Source organism: Oryzias latipes, chromosome 15, assembly GCF_002234675.1.
Source record: "Oryzias latipes chromosome 15, ASM223467v1".
NCBI classification, from domain to species: Eukaryota; Metazoa; Chordata; class Actinopteri; order Beloniformes; family Adrianichthyidae; genus Oryzias; species Oryzias latipes.
This window is the reverse complement of record NC_019873.2, coordinates 8,670,728-8,689,999: the sequence shown is the minus strand read 5'-3', so window position 1 is coordinate 8,689,999 and position 19,272 is coordinate 8,670,728. Positions and strand designations below refer to the sequence as shown.

General features: G+C 39.9%; 1 protein-coding gene across 20 annotated transcripts in view; it reads left to right on the top strand.

Annotated features, from left to right (window-relative positions):
* LOC101158967 (regulating synaptic membrane exocytosis protein 1) overlaps positions 1-19,272 on the top strand; it is a 133,323-nt gene that overhangs the window by 61,065 nt on the left and 52,986 nt on the right. For 19 of the 20 annotated variants that reach the window (XM_023963212.1, XM_023963210.1, XM_023963218.1 and 16 more), the window contains 6 exons: positions 4,004-4,260; positions 5,457-6,139; positions 15,871-15,911; positions 17,531-17,644; positions 17,749-17,848; positions 18,533-18,656. In XM_023963212.1, coding sequence (XP_023818980.1) covers positions 4,004-4,260; positions 5,457-6,139; positions 15,871-15,911; positions 17,531-17,644; positions 17,749-17,848; positions 18,533-18,656 — 1,319 coding nt within the window. The remainder of the gene's footprint in view (positions 1-4,003; positions 4,261-5,456; positions 6,140-15,870; positions 15,912-17,530; positions 17,645-17,748; positions 17,849-18,532; positions 18,657-19,272) is intronic. The other variant, XM_023963209.1, reaches the window with a different exon arrangement.

Below are 19,272 nucleotides of genomic sequence, written 5' to 3'. Positions count from 1 at the left end.
CCAGGTTTCTCACACACTGAGAAGACTTAAAATTCCTAAGTTTGGGTAAAATCATCTCTCTCTTGTCTTCAGGACCAATGATTAAAACTTCAGTCTTGTCCTGGTTGAGCTGCAAGAAGTTTTCTGCCATCCACAGCTTTATATCTAAAATGCAGTTTAAAAGAGTGTTGACAGGTTCAAGGTCATCAGGAGACATGGCGATGTAAAGCTGTGTATCATCAGCATAGCTGTGAAAGTCAACGCCGTGTCTCCTGATGACATCCCCAAGAGGCAACATATACAAGTTAAAAAGTATTGGACCCAAGATTGAACCCTGGGGAACCCCACAACCTATTTCATGGACTCCTGAGGAACGAGTATCCATACTAACAAAAAAGTGTCTATCTGTGAGATAGGAGTGAAACCAGTTAAGAGCAGTTCCTGAGAGGCCGACCCGACTCCTAAGTCTGTCAATTAAAATCTGGTGATCCACTGTATCAAAGGCGGCACTCAGATCCAGCAGCACCAGAACAGAAAGTTTCTGAGAGTCATAATTATGTCTGAGATCATTTAAAATTTTTAAAAGGGCCGTCTCAGTACTGTGATTTGTCCTAAAACCAGACTGACACTTTTCAAGAACATTATGTTCATTTAAAAAATCATGTAATTGAATAAAAACAAGTTTTTCAATAATTTTTCCTAAAAATGGTAAGTTGGATACAGGTCTGTAATTGTCCATGATCTTTGGGTCCAAGTTACTCTTCTTCAGAAGGGGCCTCACCACCGCCGTCTTACAGGCAGAGGGGAAGACCCCCGTCTGAAGAGAGCAGTTAGCTATGTTTAAAATCTCTGACTCAAAGAATTTATAAAATGCTTTAAAAAGAGAAGTGGGAATAGGGTCTAAAAGGCAGGTTGTAGTGTTTGCTTGGGAAAAAACTCGACCAAGCATCTCTGCATCAACCAGGACAAAACTCTCCAGTGTTTCCTCAGGTAAAGACAATGCCACTGACCTGCTAGGATTACTGTCATGTACCGGTTGAAGGCTTTAGAGTCTATCAAATGTCGTGGAACTCAAATAAATCTTTTGGAGGTTTGTTCAGGAAGATTTCATATTTACTCTAATGGGAAGTGACTTGAACGCTATGCTGACTGTCATTTCCGTTGAGTATTTACAGAAATCATAGAAAAACATTATTTGCATAGGATCTGGAGCTGAATCTGGATCTGAATATCTGGATAGGCAATAATAATTTATGAAATGATGCTATATCTTTTCACATAATTAATATGTACTTTATCTTTCTTTATTTGATTTATTGATATTTATGGGTTTTTTAATGACCTGGATCTGTGTTGGTAACATATTAACAACTAATGGATACTGGATTCTGATAATTTATGGAGACAAAAATAAAATTAAAGGTTGAGTAAAGCAAAACAGCGGTGGGATTATATAAATTTGCCTTCTCCCGCTCCCACTCCCACTCAAGCAATTTATTAAACTCCTTATGACAAACCTAATATTTAAGTCTCATATTCTTAATGTATAAGAGTTAGTGTGTCTATTAATGATTAAGAGTACCAACTGAATTATTTACAAGTGTATGTGTATGTATGTTTATTTTGCAATCAGTGTCATGACTAATTATTCTAACTTTGATATATCCGTGTATAGATATATATTTCTGTTGTTTGTATTCTTCAGTTTTATTTTTGGTTTGATTGCTTGAAATAAACCATCTACAAATCCAATTGAGCAATCACAATCCCCCAGGGCACAACTGTACTACAACTTAGAGGTCATTCATGAAAATATTAGATCTAATAGATACCTATATCAGATTCATATATAGATGCAAACTCTGTATAGGCATAGTTATTGGTTATTCTTTTTAATTATATTTCCATTCCTGTTTCGACCCCTCTGGTGCTGTATATATAATTGAAAATGGTAAGTTTTAATAGTTTTTAATAGAGAGGTGATCTAGTTAGCTCTGTTCCTCTGTGCAGAACCCCCTTCAAGTTCGTACCATCTGTTTATAGTTGGCAGGATGGTTTTTCTTTGGCCACAGTGCTGGTATTGGATGCAAAAGCTCTTTTTAAGCCCCTTTTCATGTTGATGCAGTCCAGCCCTGCAAAAGGGTTCAGCTTCCTCAACAAGAAGTTTCTACTTCGTTGTAATCCATCTGTCCAAACTCAGTTTGACTGTAGTTCAAAAGTAAACCGCTATACTCTGTTTAAATAAAGTTTGGTGGAAACAAGCAAAATAGAAGAACTAGCAACCCCAAAATATGTGTAGGTCAGTGCTTTTATATAGTTTAATAATTAATTATCAATGGAGGTTTAAGGTAAAATCTACAACTGCAACTTTAAAATAGTAGAATTAAAAAATCAGCAAACCTTGAACCTTACTGTCACACATATATGGTGTAAATATTGAATAATATTGAATAAATCAAACCAAATCAAGACTGAGATGACAAAAGTGCACCAAAATTCACGTACATTTTCAATAAAATAAAGTTAAAAAGGGGTTTTATTTATTTTTGTGGAAAACTTGATAGAAGCTGGAACCACAATGAATTATCCAAAAGGGGTCTTTTTTAGTCATCGTGTACATAAAAACTATGTCAACATTTTGGGAAAGAGCTTTAAAAGTGTTTTGTCTTGATAGAAATGGAAGTGATGAAAAAGCTTACAAAAAACAAAAAAATGGCGAAACTACAATGGTTTAACATCTCGCAATACTAGCAAAGTCCCCCTGCTTAAGAAGGCCCATGTAAAGGCCCGCCTGGAGCTTGCCAGTGAACACCTTCATGATTTAGAGAGTGACTGAGAGAAGGTGCTGTGGTCAGATGAGACTAAAAAGGAGCTATTTGGCATCAAAACAACCTGTTGTGTTCCTATGACCTCAAGGACACCATTCCCACTGTCAAGCCAGGAGGTAGAAATATTATGCTTTGGGGGTGTTTTTCTGCACAGTACTACTACAGTACGTCAAATCCTGAGTGAGTGCCTCCTTCCCTTCACCAGGAGGCTTAAAATGAGTTGTGGATGGATCCTAATGAACCAAAACATACAACCAAGGAATGGCCATAGATGAAACCTAACAAAGTCATGAGCCAGTCTCCGGACTCAATCCTATAGGAAACCTTTGGAGAGAGATGAAGTTCAGAGTTACTAAGTAACAGCCATCAAATATTAATGATTTAAAAGTCATTTGTAACGAGGAATGGACAAAAATTTCTCCTGATATGTGCAGAAATCTGCTAATCAATTACAAGAAACTTCTGTGCCACTAAGAAGTTGCCACAAAGTAGTAATACATTCTGGCAAGAAGGGGTTGAAATACTTGTTTGCCTTAATGAAATGCAAATAAATGTATACATTCTTTAAAGTTGATTTCTTGATTTTCTTTCTGATCTCTCACTGTTCCAATGAAACTACCATTAGGATGACAGACAGTCCAGTGGGCAAACCTAAAAATCAACAAAGGATCAAATATTTATTTCCTCCACTGTAAAAACTGGAGGATAGAAGAGATTCTTAAAGCAGAACAAAGGTCTGTGAGCTAAATCCCCATATTTTTGACCATTATACGAAAGAAATCATCATTCTTTAGAAATGTGATTTCCTGTATTTTTGTACATCCTGTCTCTCACAGTTCAAGTGCATTTATGATGAACATTTAACTTTTTTTCATTTTAGATTGAGTCTATCTTTACAATCCCTGTGCACAGCGCTGCATGCTGGCCAATGTACAGTGTGTCCTGTGTGACCACACATTGACTAGAATGGGTCTTGTTAACAGCAGCACATGCACCGCTAAACAACAACACTACTTTCAGGTTCCTTCTGGTATAAAGATTAGATTAAAAATAAAAGAAAAAATTAAGCAAATATTTTGAATGAATGATCTTTCTACACTTTTTAAATGAAATATAAAACAGACTGGCTTTTGGGAAGACACCTTTGCACATTGGTGTACATATTCTAATCCCAACCCACTTACCTTCTGTCACAGGTTATCTGGGTGTGCAATAACTGCCGGAAGCAGCAGGAGATCCTAACCAAGCCAGGAGACTGGTTCAGCAGTTTGCCGGGAAAGCCTGCTGGCCTCGGCTCAGCTGTCAGTGAACCGTCTGTGTGCCAAACGCCCGGAGACAAGCTCCGATCTCGTTCCCAAGCACCTTCAGGTTCCACCTCTGCAGTCCAAGACCCCAGCAGACTGAGCGCAGCTGGGCCTGATGTTCGGTCTCTTAGCGAGCCTCCACGAGAAAAGTAAGACAAAGTGAAAACCACTTTCTCAATTTTGACCAAGGTGTTCAGGTTCTGAGCGTAGACGTTGGTGCTGATCATACTATATTTAGGTTCACCTTCGAACCAAGAAGTAGAGAATTTGCTTTAATTCACAGTGGCCGTGATTCTCTACAAGTAATAGTCTGGTTTTATAGGATGGAGTTTAGAGAACATTGTTTTATGAAGCTTCAACAAATGACCATTATTGTGTTCTACAAGATGATCTGCCGCTTTGACCGTTGTGCTATCCTAGGCACTTTAACATTGGGAGTTGGGTCATCTAGACCCACTAGACAGTGTTCTGAACCTTTTTTCTTCAATAATTTGTGATCTTCACTGGTGTCTATGGATTACATGAAATCTTTCCACCTTTATCCACCTTTGTCATGGTAGGGAGAACACGTCAATGTAAGGATGGGGTCATCTAAGATAGCACAAGGGTTAAAGACCCACTCCAATGAAAATGTTTTTTTTATGGCATTTTTTCTCATGATGAATGACATATGTAAAGAAAATTCAGCTAATAATTACATTTTTGAATATTTTTTCATTGACATCATTGTGAATCAGGAGCAGAAAGAAAATGCTGTTTGAAAGAGCTTGTAGGAGTGACGTAGAAGATACAATTGGCTATCCACAAGCTCCCTGCTCCACTCCATTCTGATGCATCCACTGTCAGACAAATAAATCTATGTACGTCTTTGTTTTCCTCGTCTGAGCTGGAATCTGGATCAAAACTGTACAGCTGGATTGGTCCATTATTGCTCGCCATTTTTGTTGCACCGCTAATGTTAAGTTGGGGTTGTGAAAGCTGCTCACAAGCTACCGGGAGAGCGTTTAAACAGGTGGATGACGGGAAATGGAGGGGGGGGGGCTTACTCTGCACCAAAACAGTTGCGCCGACAACTGCCCCTCAAGAGAAACACTGTTTGATTTTGGCTAAAAATTGCATAATAATAAGTAAATGACCGCTGGGACCGCTTTTAAAACAGATCAAGAGACGATTGGAGTGGGACTTTAGGGTATTTTACAGGTTAACATTAAATACGATCAGTGTTTTAATGAGAATAAAAGCAAATCAGATGTATATTATTGCAGCTGTTTCATTTGTGATTTACCATATTCTTTTCATAGTAAATGAAAGCTTTCATGGGTATTGTTCTTTACACATTACTCAGGAGAAATGGGCATGGAGGAGCAGGCCGGGGGGAATGTCAGCCTGGCCAGCCAAGGCTACAAACGCAGGTCTCCATGGATCGGGATCTTCGGGGCGAGTCCAGGGAACGCAGGGAAAGTCGGCGGCTGGCAAAAGGACGATCCTTGGAGCACGATCCTGTGGGAGGAAGTGGTAGTCGAACAAAGGAGGGTGGTTACCTTTTAGACCATGGTGGCGGCCCTCATCGACAAGTAGCGACGCTCCCTCCCAGAGACAGGGGCCATCCTGGGCCCGTTCAGGGTCGTGGAATGGGCGCTGGAGGGGAAACGGGTGATGCCTCTCGAGCTGGACAGAGGACGGTGGGTGGGGTTGGTGCGCTGCATGAACACACAATTTCTCAGCAAGCCCCTCCTCCTGAACTTAGAGAACCTCTGGGTTTGGGTCCCAGCTCAGCTAGCAGTCAAGAACCCGGAGGGAAACGGACTAAACGAGAGAAGGCCGAGAGCATGCTGCGCAATGATTCACTTAGCTCAGACCAATCGGAATCTCTGCGGCCTCCTCCGCCACGGCCCTACAAATCCAAACGAGGGGTGGGGGCTGGAGGGAAGAGGCAAACTAGTGTCAGCAGCTCAGAAGAAGAGGGAGTGACGACCCCGGAGTACAGCAGTGGTGATGATGCTGAGATAGAAAGTGTCAGCGAGAGAGGTGAGAACATTTTGATTTATCACTGTTTGCTCATGAAGGATTGAACTCTGTTATTTATTTATTTTTGCAACATGTGAGATTAAAATCTTAAACCGATCTTCTTTTGACAGGATTTAAGGAAGTAACTAAAGTAAAAGCTTGGTCTGCTTGTCTACATCAATCTGTAACATCGTAAATCTTCAGTATGTCGGATGTGCATACTGTATGATTGTTACATGTTTATTAAAAGGCAGTGTCACACAGCCACGACGTACATGGGCGTATTACACCGATTAAAATTGGTCTAACGAAATATACGTGGAAAAAGTGAGACAACTTGTTGTCTTTATGTATAATTTTCACAGATGTATCACGAGTGAACCACGTTAAAGTCGAAGCAGAAGTACAAATAAACCACACAAAGAACACGTAAATCAATGTGGAACATGAATCATGCGTCATTACACCGCTGTCTATTTTCAATTCATTAGTGATCTGTGCATCAATTACATAGTTTGAACTTGACATGTGTGCTGTATATGCGATACGGAAGTTATACATTGGTGGTACATGCGTGGAACCATTGTGGAAAGCCACAAAATGTCTCTTTTTTTACATGTTACAAACAAGGTTGAGAGTTATCGTGAAAACGCTAACGCTTCTAACATAGTTAATGCGTAGCGTTTATGCAGATGTTTGTCCGAAGTTTATAAATTTAACATCGATTTTTCAGCACCGTCAACGGCACACAGAGATTTCTCCAGTTTTCTGTCTTTTGGTGATATTTTATCTCCATGATAGAATATTTCAACTGTAGAACATCCTATTCCTTTTTCATAATTCTTTTTTATATTCTGTGTTACTATGTTTTACATTGTTTTACTGTGAAGCACTTAAAGTTTATTAATTTTTTTATTATTATTATCCAAAAATGTACAGCTTTATTTTACAAGCATTATTCCCTCTGAAGGACTCCAAGACTTTTGATCACTTTTCCTATCTAAATTTTAAGAATGTTTACATTTTTCATGAGTTTTTAAGAATTAGTGACACAATATATGCTTCATGTATAACATACAGTTGTAGCATTACAAGAATTAGTTTTTACTTTATTATGCACATTTTAGGCTCTGTTTTAACTTATAGATGTAGGTTTAGAAATGCAAGTTATTGAGACAATTTTTGTTTACTGTGCACCTATATTTCATCTGCAGTTCACGGGCGTTGTTTTTTTTAACCAGACCTGTGAGAAATGACAGTGAGGAATCTATCCTATGCCCTCCATGCTTTGTGTTTAATTCCCATCACACCAGACAGGAAGCACACGCCTTTCAGCAAGTATGTTTAAGCATTCCCACTTGAGCTTCGTCTCCTGGGTTGTGTATTTGAGAAGTGGAGAGAACTGCTCACCATCAGTTTAGCGTCATTTCCTTTTTTTAAAGACTTTGCTCTGCTTTGACTCATTTCGCACCTAGTAAAACTGTTTCTGCACAACCAGGTAGTGATATTAATCAAACTACTCAAACATCATAAACTTTTAACACAAGGGTTTAGTATTTTAGATATACATTTAAATCCTGGGATGTGTGCATAGAGTCTGCAGTAAAGCAGAATGCATGCTAACAAGTGTTTGAGTTTGTGCATGATTGTTTTGCGGGTGTCGTGTTTCATTGTTATCAACCTGGCCCTGAAGGAGGAAATTCCCACATTCAGGGATGTACGTGCGAGTCAGCGTGCGTGTCTGATTGGGGCAGTTTGGCCCCTTTTAATCCAGCGTTGACCCAGCGTGATCCTACATGTCCCCCAGCTTGTGTTCCAGCTGGGTTCTGTCACTGCAGAACTAAGCATGTGTCTATACCAGAGCTAAACTAATATGCAGAAAAGCATACAAACTCTAACAATGGGGTGTTGCAGATTTTCACAGAACACCTGTTTATGTCTGCTGCAGCTTATGATACAAATCATCAAACCACCAACCAACCAAACTTGCTACTGCAGCTATACAATGTTATTAAGAATGGCTGCAATCTTTTACCTGGCCCAAAAAAGTAACAATGATTTTGACTCTTTTTTTTTAACCTTTTCTAGCACTCGTTTCTTTTGCTTGTACTGTACTCTTCCATTTCAGATTTTGCTTCCTTTTGAAGTTTTGTCGTATTTTATCCTCTTATGTTTTATAAATTGAGTTTAAAACACTTCTTTAAAAAAAAATTTCTTCAATCCAAGTTGTTTTTATAGCACGTTGAAACACAATTTATCATTGTTTTATATGTTATTAACAGATGTGGATATTTGTTTTAGTAATTTAATTAACTTGGCAGTTTTTGCATTCATTTCATATCTTTAACTGATTCAGCATTATTCCTTAGTCCCAATGGCTGGATATGGGCAGTCTGCAAGCGAAAAATAGGCAAATCTGTACAGGTTGCCCATGGTCAATTTTAAGGCCGTAGACCACTTATTTCTATTGACACGCGGTGGTCGACAGGTTGGAGCCAGTGACTGTATGTGAGAACTGGACTGAGCGACTCCTCCCCCCTGGCGTTCCAAACAGGAAGTACCTGCTGGCTCCAAGAAGTCAAAATGCCATTGACATGTAAAGAGAATTAAACAGCTCAGTCATTTATGTTCTTGCCAATCCCAATTTCTTTCATGATATTTTTTCTATATCGCAAGTTAGAACTTTCACCACGTTTAGCTGTGATTATGCGGCTTCTATTGTTTGGTTTTAACAGGGTCATTTACTTCACTTTTTACCCAATTTTTCACTAGTCTTGTGTTGCTGATGGTGGGAAACTTCCAAAGCTGCAAACTTTCATTCCATAAAAATTCCTAGTGAGGTTCTTTTTTGGTTCTTGGAGACAAAGACAATGCCTAACTGAGTAAATGTCAATCCAACAAAATGACATTCCACTATGCCTGTGACATCCTGATCCATAAATCTAATTATAAAAGTTAGTTAAGAAATACATGTATTACAAAGGTAATTATTATTACTTGGGAAAACTTCAAACAAGCGATTTTTTTTTTTGCAGTCATGTGTATGTTTGAGTGTTTTTTCAGCTGTATTCCACTCTTCTGGTTATGTTCCTCCACACTTTATGTGGATGTTCTCTGACAGTCCAGAAGAAACATGCTGGATCTGACTGAAACCAGATCTCGTTGCTTGTTCAAGCTTCATCTTCATGTGGACACTAATGCGGTGCATTCCTTGGACTGGGTTTTGCACAACGTGTGCCCCGACATCCATTACGATGCCGTTTAGAACCTGGCTTGATATCCTAAACACTGTTGTGGCTGCAGGAGGCTGTTCCCTTTTTTAGCTCGAGACAGAGGCCAGGTCAGCTCTGAGATGTGGCTGCAGGCAGCTGAGAGCCATCCAGGCATGTGAATTGGAGTAAGATTTGTGCAGAAAAACAAACACACTTACTCTTCCTCTAACGGGACAGCATCAAGGAATGGCAGCACACTATAAACCCAACATGCAGATATCTCCTTTTCTACTGGTTTTGCTTCTGAAAAACCAATTTTTTTTTTTTAATGGCCTTTAGATAGTTTCCTGTATTTTTTTGGGACACTGTCTAATATATATATATTTTTTTACTTTAAAGACCCACTCAAATAAAAATTGTATTTTGGGTGTTTATAACATGTTCTTGTGGCATTTATCTGATGGTGGAAGACCGAAAATTAAGCTTGAAGTTGCATTTCTGGGTATTTCTTTATTCACATCATTGTGAATTGAGGTGAGGAAAAAAATACTGTTTGAAAAAGAGCGTATTTATTGCGTAGAAAATACACCTAAACACCACAGTAGGCACGACACAGACTTGTTGAGACATAGCAATGGTCCTTCATTAGGGTTAGTGTCATTTCTTTTTGTCGCTGATGTGTTTTAAATCTGGTCACAAGCTATTGTGAAGATGCAGATGAAAAACTTTTAGAAGACATTCATAAAGTGAAGAAAAATGCTGGTTCACAGCTTTCCGATTGACATTTATTGAACGTATATTACTTCTATTACTTTGCACTTTGTGACGAATAACTAACTTTAAGCCCCTTTCATTGCATGTTTCTGAATGATTTGCCCTATAATAATTGATATCAGACAGTGATAAATGAGGGTTGTCGCTGAAGCTCTTTCTATCAGATCTGATGTTGCTGTGATGGTTTGTGCTGAAAACCAATTACTGCAGGCTCTGCACCAACAGTCAGATTCTTTTGCAATAAAAGCGCATATACTTCATGAGAGTCAGCCATCCAGGCATGCTTCGTCTATCATCTCATAAGTCAGGTTCCGTGTAAAACAGGTCAGTTATGTTGATTATGTTCTACATATTCAGCAATATCAACACGCATCAGGAAAAGTCATGTGAGTACATACCAAGGTATTTTCTGTAGATTTTTGACTCCCTGGACTTTTGATACAGATCTATGTCTCAGTTGATTAAAAAAAAACATTAAAAGATCAGTTCCTGTAGATCCTCTCAGACAGAAAGACATGCAAACTTCTCTCCTTTTAGGTCTGTAATGGAAGGTAAAAGGTTTCTTATAGAAATACCCATTTTATTTAGGGGTACTACAACAAATAATTCTGTTTATAAGTTTTCCAAGAATAAATAGTTTGTTGAAGTAACAAAATAGATTATGTAAACAGATGGTGCGTTCTCTGTCCAGTCACAAATGCTTAGTCCTGGAAGCCAGCACTTCAGTTTCCTGGGAACACTTCCTTGTCTGTGTCTTTGGTGCATTTTCTCTTGCATCCAACAGTTTACAAGGGGGCGGGGTCTAATTGGCCTTGAAATAATAAAATATAGGAAGGATTTCAACTGAGTTGAGCAAGCATAAACTCTGACAATTTGCTAAAAACAGTGGCTTCTCTAAGCTGCTGTTTTAACATCTATAGTTTTATCCTAACTCTAAAAAAGTATAATGCACAAATTATGCAAAATAATCTGTGGATGACGACAACAGGGCTTATTCAAGATAGGAATATGTTAGTTTCATTCAAAAACTATTATTGCTGTGCTGAAAGCTGACAGCACGTGAGGAGGTGGTGAATTATTCAGAATTTGGTCAAAACCATTTATCCTGAATCTTCTTTTTAAAGATCCACTCTGATGAAAATGATGATTTTGGTGTTTGTAACGTATCCATGTGGCATTTTTCTGATTATGGAGGACATGTATTAAAAAATTAGGCTTAAAAATGCATTTCTGAGTATTTCCATCCACCCATCCATCCATCCATCCATCCATCTTCCACCGCTTATCCGGGACCAGGTCGCGGGGGCAGCAGTCTAAGAAGAGACGGCCCAGACTTCCCTCGCCCCAGCCACTTCCTCCAGCTCCTCTGGGGGGCCCCGAGGCATTCCCTGGCCAGCCGACAGACATAGTCTCTCCAACATGTCCTAGGTCTTCCCCGGGGCCTCCGCCCAGTGGGACATGCCCAGAGCACCTCTCCAGGGAGGCATCCAGGAGGCATCCGGTCAAGATACCAGAGCCAAATCAACTGGCTCCTTTTGATGTGGAGTAGAAGCGGTTCTACTCCGAGCTCTCCGTGGGTGACAGAGCTTCTCACCCTGTCACTAAGGGAGCGCCCAGCCACCCAACACAGGAAGCTAATTTCAGCCACTTGTATTTGGGACCTTGTCTTTCGGTCATGACCCATAGCTCATGACCATAGGTGAGTGTTGGAACAAAGATCGGCTGGTAAATTGAGAGCTTTGCTTTTTGGCTCAGCTATATCTTACCCACAACGGACCGATACAGCGACCGCATAACTACAGACGCATCTCCGATCCACCTATCAATCTCACGCTCCGGTCTTCCCTCACTCGTGAACAAGACCCCCAGATATTTAAAGTCCACCGCAGGGACACTCCACTGACCGAGAGATGGCAAACTACCTTTCTCCGGTGGAGGACCATGGCCTCAGATTTAGCGGTGCTGACCCTCATCCCAGCCGCTTCACACTCGGCCGCAAACCGCCCCTATGCACGCTGGAGGTCCTGGCCTGATGAAGCCAACAGGACAACATCATCTGCAAAGAGCAGAGATGACATCCTGTGGTCCCCGAACCAGACCCCCTCCGGCCCCTGGCTGCACTTAGAAATTCTGTCCATAGAAACTATGAACAGAACCGGTGATAAAGGGCAGCCCTGCCAGAGTCCAATGTGCACCGCAAACAGGTCTGATTTACTGCCGGCTATGCGAATCAAACTGGACGAACGCACAAAACACATATGGACTGGATGAGCGAACTCCCACAATTCCTCCAGCACCCTAAAGAAGGTGTAGAGCTGGTCCACTGTTACACGACCAGGACAGAAACCGCACTGTTGTCCCTGAATCTGAGGTTCGACTATCGGACGAACTCTCCTCTCCAGTACCCTGGCATAGACTTTCCCAGGGAGGCTGAGGAGTGTAATTCCCCAATAGTTGGAACACACCCTCCGGTCCCCCCTTCTTAAAGAGGGGAACCACCACCCCTGTTTGCCACTCCAGTGGTACAGTTCCCGACAGCCACGCGATGCTGCAGAGTAGGCAGAGAGGTTCTGAGTATTTGTTATTCAGAATTGTTGGGAATCAGGAGCAGATGAAAAACAAGCTCCCAGTTCCATGCCATACTGATGCATGCAGACAAATAGATCTATGTACATCTTTGTTTTCCTCGTCTGAGCTGGAATCTGGATCAAGACTGTACGGCTGGATAGCTTCGACATTGCTCACCATTTTTGTTGCATTGATATTGGTTGGGGGTGTGAGGGGCTGCAAGCTAGTGGGAGAGCACATAAACAGATGGATGGCGGGAAGTGGGCGTGTGCCTACTGGGCGGACTTTATCCTAAACATGTCCTTGTGAACACAGCCACTCAATCCAAAGGTAGAACGGACGTTCCACTGATACGTACCTGATTCATCTCATGATATCACAGCTGTAACTTTGTTTTCATCTGTGTTTTTCATCATTCGGTTCTGAGTGTCATTTCACTATTAATTAATTTTTTTTTCAGCATGAGATTTTTTTTTTTAATTCACCAATGCAGAATCAATAAGAAATTGAAGTCTGTGATTGAGGAAGCATAGAAAGTGTATACATGTATTTAGAGGAATAAAGCAACAATGCTGTGTAATTATTTAGGAAAAAAACAGCAAACAATTTATGATTTCAGATTGTTGTTTTTTACAGATTCCTAAAGCAGGATTTTTGGTGTTTAACCATAACGTAGTTGATATGAAACATAGTACGTAGTAAAATATCTGGTATAAGTATCTGATGATGACCTGAGCCATTTGTAGTTTGGCTTCTAATTGTGTTTCTGTCCTCAGAAGCAGCAGAACAGAGCCTCATGTGGGCGACCCACTGCACTGGATTATGTCCAGGTCTGAAGAAAGCGGGATTGTTTCAGCAAAGCTCTCGCTGGAAGATTATGTAATGACAGTAGAAATTGTCACAGCGAGTTAACCTCACAGCCTCCTGGCTCCCAGGAACGCTTGGCTCTGTTTTACTTCTCATCATGACAGTGACGTTGAGGTCCTGCAGACTCACCTCCCATGTAGAAATGTTCAGCTGAGCATCAGCGTAGAAGAACCTGGTTAAAAAAAAAAAAAGCTTTAGGATGGAATTAAAGCTGCAGCAACATTTTTTATAAAGGTTTGCTGGTTGATTTCTGCAAATCCTGCTATCTCCACTGTTTTTCTCCTGTTAGGGCTTTTTTTTGCAGGATAAGAAAAAAAAGTTAACACGCACCATGCAGTAAATTATTAAACATAGATGAAAATCTTGTTTTTGTGTTCTTGTTCTTGTGGCATTTTTCTGATGACAGAGGACACAACTTAAGAAAATGAAGCTTAAAATTGCACTTCTCAGTAACATTTTATTCAGATTGTTGTAAATAAGCAGCAGACAAAAAAATGCTGTTTAAAAAGGATTGAAGTTGTGGCTTGGAAACCACAATCAGCAGGCCACAAACTCCCTGCTCAGCTCCATTCTGATGAATCCACTTGCAGTCAAATAGATCCATGCTCGTCTTTGTTTTTCTCGTCTGAGCTGGCATCTGGATCCAAACTGTACTGCTAGATAGCTCCAGTATTGCTTGCTATTTCTGCTGCGTCTGTAATGTTAGGTTGGGGGTGTGCAGGGCTGTAAGCTAGCGGGAGATTGTGTAAACAGAGAGCTCTCAGCAAGAGGGAGGGAAGGGAGTGCGGGTTTGCTTCACGGCCCCAGAACCCGACAGTTTTTGTTTACATTTTTTTTGCACCAAGTCTTTTTTATTAATTTTGTTTTTTGGAAACAGTACAAAACATACAACATGAAACAACATCCCCCCCCCCCCCCCACCCCCACCCTCCCTCCCACTCTCATTGTACCATTCAGTCTCAAGTCTTACAGAAGCTTAGACACCTGGCGGGACACAATAAAAAAAAAATAAAAAAAATACCAACACCTATTCACATTACAAGCCCGGTCACAGACATTTTTTGGCAACCATGACATCCAAGTCTCTCAGATGCTCCAATATAGGATTCCATGTTAGATAGAACCTCTGCACCGATCCCTTCATAGAGGATCGAATTTTCTCCAGCACCAAAAAGTGCAGAAGGTCTTTCAGCCACATGTTGAAGGTTGGAGGGTATTTTTCTTTCCATTTGAGCAGTATGAGTCAGTTTTTGTTTAAGTTTTGGCTAAAAACATTATTGTTATTGAAAGACTTTTGATCTACTTTTAAATTGATCAAAAGCTGATTGATGTAAGACTTTAAGTATATCAATTTATGTCAGAGCTTAACAATTATATCTTAGATTGCACAAAGTTGTGGAAATGTTCAAAGTTATTGGTGAGTAGGCTGAAGAGGAAATCTCTCTTTAGGCTGAAGGGCTCCTAATGGAGGAGAGCTTCAGCCTAAAGAGAGCTTTCCTCCTTTCTAAAACTAAGATTGATCCTACCTTAGCCCCGCCTCTTCTGTGGGAATGCATGCACTTCTTGCCATTGAATTAATAATCCTTTCTTCAAAATGCATACTTTCCCAAAACTTTGTTTAAAGGCTGTTTTAGGTCTTGATGGTAGCATCGTTTTAAAGTGATGAAAACTGAATTGTGAAATTGAAGACAGTTTATTTCTATTCATTTCTCTTATTTTGCTGTTTTTGGATTGTTCATTTGAGAAGATTTTTCAAGTTTACCTCTTTGTGATGCAAACAAACTGTTGCCAAAATTGTGGGGGTTTTGGGCAGTCATATATAATGGACAATATATATTTAAGAAATCACAAATGAAACTGGAAATGCCTCAAAAACTACTTCAAGTTTGGTCAAAACCAAACTAGATTTTTGACTCCATACCTATAAACTTAAATCCTATTTTCCAAAATATTCCTGAAGTGGCTCGTTGCTACATTTTTTTAGAAGTAAATCCTCAACAGCTAATCTACAAAGCATTTAGGAGGGATTTAGGGCATTTTAAAAAGGCTTAACTGTCCTCTTGTATCGTTGATGCCTGTTAGTACTACCCTTTAGATCAGGTCCTGCTGCTTTGGTGATAAATTTCTAATTCTAGCTGGTTCCTAAATACGGAAAAAAACCTAACCCTTTCTAGGGTAAAAAAAAAAACCTGCCTTGTGTGCAGCCGGTACATTTGGAGGAGCTGAGCAGGGGAGAACTAAGGCTGGTATGTGTTGCGATAAAGTCTGCAGTTCAAACAATGCTGTGCTCCATGCAGCTGCACCGAGTGAGATTGTCTTTCTCTCTTGCAGGCGACTGGGAGAGCTACCCTCATGACCCCACGGTATGGCATGTACGTTGATTATTTCCTGCTGTAAAATCTTCCAATTGGCATCAAAGTTGAGGGTTTATTGTTATGTTTATTGAAAAGCCAAAAAGGTTACCTGTGCTCCTAATATTGGAAGTATTGTTCTGTTTCTTGAATGTTTTCTCTTCAACCTGTGACTCCTACATTTACAATTGTCTTAGTTAAGTATTGGTTCAGGCACTTGATTTCATGCTTTCTACATTTTAATTAAATTTCAAATAGTTAAAAAAAAAAAAAAAGCTTTTAGTAGCTAAAAACGTTCTAAAAACGTTTTGCCTGATTTCCCCCCACCCTAACTAACACCCAGTTTCCCACGTAAAAAAAAAAAAAAAACTTGACGCTGATTGATTGCTGACTCAGAAGCATTTGTTAAAGTTCTCAAACTCCAGAAATTCGTCTGTTTGCACCTTTTGCCACAGTGCCTTTAGTGTCAGCATTTAAAGTTGACAGTATTTTGTCCTAAAGTTCCTTGGAAAGAGACACGGGTCACTTTGATCAAAATTGTTGTCTCCTATAAAAAAGGAACAAAGACAGAAGACAAAAACAAGAAATAAAACGCAAAAGTAAGACAGAAAAAAATCATATCCAAAATCAAACTAAATGAATTGCAAATTTGACAACTATGAAACAAGTTTCATGGAAATATTTCTCTTACCAGTTTGGATGTAAGGAAAAATGCCACTCTCAGCCAGCAGAGGGCACTGTAGGGTTGGCTTGCTGGCCTCCGCCTCTGTTGAAGGCTGGGGACATCCAGCTTTTTATATCTGCTGCTGAGACTGTTGGAGCTGGTTAGACCATTGACCACATGGTGGAAACTTTTAGAGATGTATTTATATTAATCATAAACTTGCTAAGAATAGAACGGATCAAACATTGATTTTCTAAGCATTTGTAACTATTGATAGATATAGAAATAATTGACATATCTTCAAAAAATCTATTGTTCTTAGGCTAATGCAGCTAGGTTATCTGTTTTTATATTTTGTCTTTGCTGGATGAGTCACAACTTTTGCCTGACCGGGCTTGGATGTCAAATATCATTGTGCAGGTTTTAATGAAAAAGTTTGATCATGACGATGAGCCACCCAGCTGAAACATGGTGTGTTCATTTGTTTTGGCCGTGCATTGTCACTACATCCATCTAACATGTTCACTACAACCATCTATCTTTACCATTGCATCCATTGAACATCGTCACTACTTTTATCTAAGATCTTCCCTAAATCTATCTGACTTTATCACTATAACCATCTAACATCGCCCCACTATCCATTTAACATCTTAACTACATCCGTCTATTGTAACTCTATCTAACATCGCCCCTCTATCTATCTGACATCTTAACTACATCCATCTATCATTGTAACTCTATCTAACATCATCACTACATCTATCTAACATTGTCACTGCATCCATCTCATATTGTCATGCTATCCATCTATCAACGTCACTACATCCACCTACCATTATCACTACATTTATCTGACATCACTACATTCATGTAGCATTGTCACTACATCCATCTAATACCGTCACTACATTAATCTAACATTGTTACTACAGCCATCTAACATAATCTTACTTTTTTTTTTTTTTTTTTGCAGCATCCTGTAACGTGGCAACCATCAAAGGAGGGAGACCATCTAATTGGACGGATCACCCTCAGCAAGAGGAGCGCCACCATGCCAAAAGAAGCTGGTGCTTTGCTTGGGTTGAAGGTCAGTTTATCCAAAAACAAGTAACCATGAGGGATACATTTGACTGAATGTTATAACATTTGTTTTCTTCTTCTCCCTTTCTTTGTGTGTCGTTTTGTCTTCAGGTGGTGGGAGGTAGAGTCACTGAGTCAGGGAGATTAGGTGCCTTCATCACCAAAGTCAAAAAGGGAAGCCTTGCTGACGTGGTGGGACATCTCAGAGCAGGTGAAGACAACGAGCCCATCTAAGAATGAGGACTTTAAAGGAATCATTGACTGTATATGAGAACTGGACTGAGTGACTTCTACCCCCTTGCGTGCCAAACAGCGTACCCGCTGGCTCCAAGAAGCCAACATCCCATAGACCTCTATAGAGAAATAAACAGCAATTACTCAATCATTATTTTTGTCAAAATAACCATCCTTGCTCTGCTACGTTTTAACATGTTCTTGATAATCCTATTTTTTTAGGATTCTCCAGAGCCCAATTTCAAGTTGTAGGGGTGTGGCTTTCTAACAAGCTCACTCCTGATTAGTGGGAGTGGTTGCTATAGAAATGTTGAGTCAGACCAACTTGGACTAATTACTGCTTATGGATATTGTCTGGCTCCAACATGATATAGTTAATGCAAAAAAAGGCAACTTAATTGACTTCATTTTGTTGGAGTCCTTTTCTCTGGATGGCGTCACACTCACTCGACCCAGTTCTCTTACACAGACAATGAGATTCAGACACAACATGATAATAACACCAGCATAATGTTTGCATGTGACGTTAAATCACAGACAATACATGAACACTGGACAAAGCTGTCAATCATCATAGACTAACGTGATCCTTTATGGCAGGTGTCCTTTCAAAAACATTTTTAACTACTGACAGCACCTGCTTTGTGACGCCTGATTTCAGGAGATGAGGTTTTGCAGTGGAATGGGAAGATGTTACCTGGAGCCACAATGAAGGAGGTTTATAACATCATTCTGGAGTCTCAAGCAGAGCCACAAGTTGAGCTGGTGGTGTCCAGGCCCATTGGGTAAGTCTGAATGAAAAACATTCTACCTGTGGTCCGAGCCAAATTCACCAAGTATTTGTGAAAACATAACCTCCAGGTCTCAGTTGATCTATTTCTGCGATGCTGAAATTAACCCTTGTTTGACCAGACAAAGGAGGCTATGAGTCACAGTTGGCTAATGTTCTAAGATGGAAAGGACTCTTGGATTCATATTGTGTGTTCTGGCCATGACAATAAAGGTGCATTTAAACTGCTAAAGTATCCAACCTTCATGTAGCATGGGGCTTACTAACCTTTGGCTTGTGGATCAGAACACAGTTAATAAAGTCTGACTGATGGACTTATCTCTGACTCTTTGTGTAGTTTAATGTGCCTTATAGTATGGTGCCCCCTAAATATTACCTAAGTTTGAAAATAGGCCATTCAGGATCTTTTTGCCATGAAGTTTTCTTACATTAGAGAAAATATCTCAGTTTTGAAAATTTTATATCAATAGCTAAAATACCTTTTTTTATATAGGAAAGTCTTTGAAACACCTCAAGTTTTTGCTGCTAAGCTGACCTGCTCTGTGCTTTCTTTCTTTAGACTTTGATGTTGAGTCATTGAGTTAATTCACATCTAAGACTGCCTCCATTCT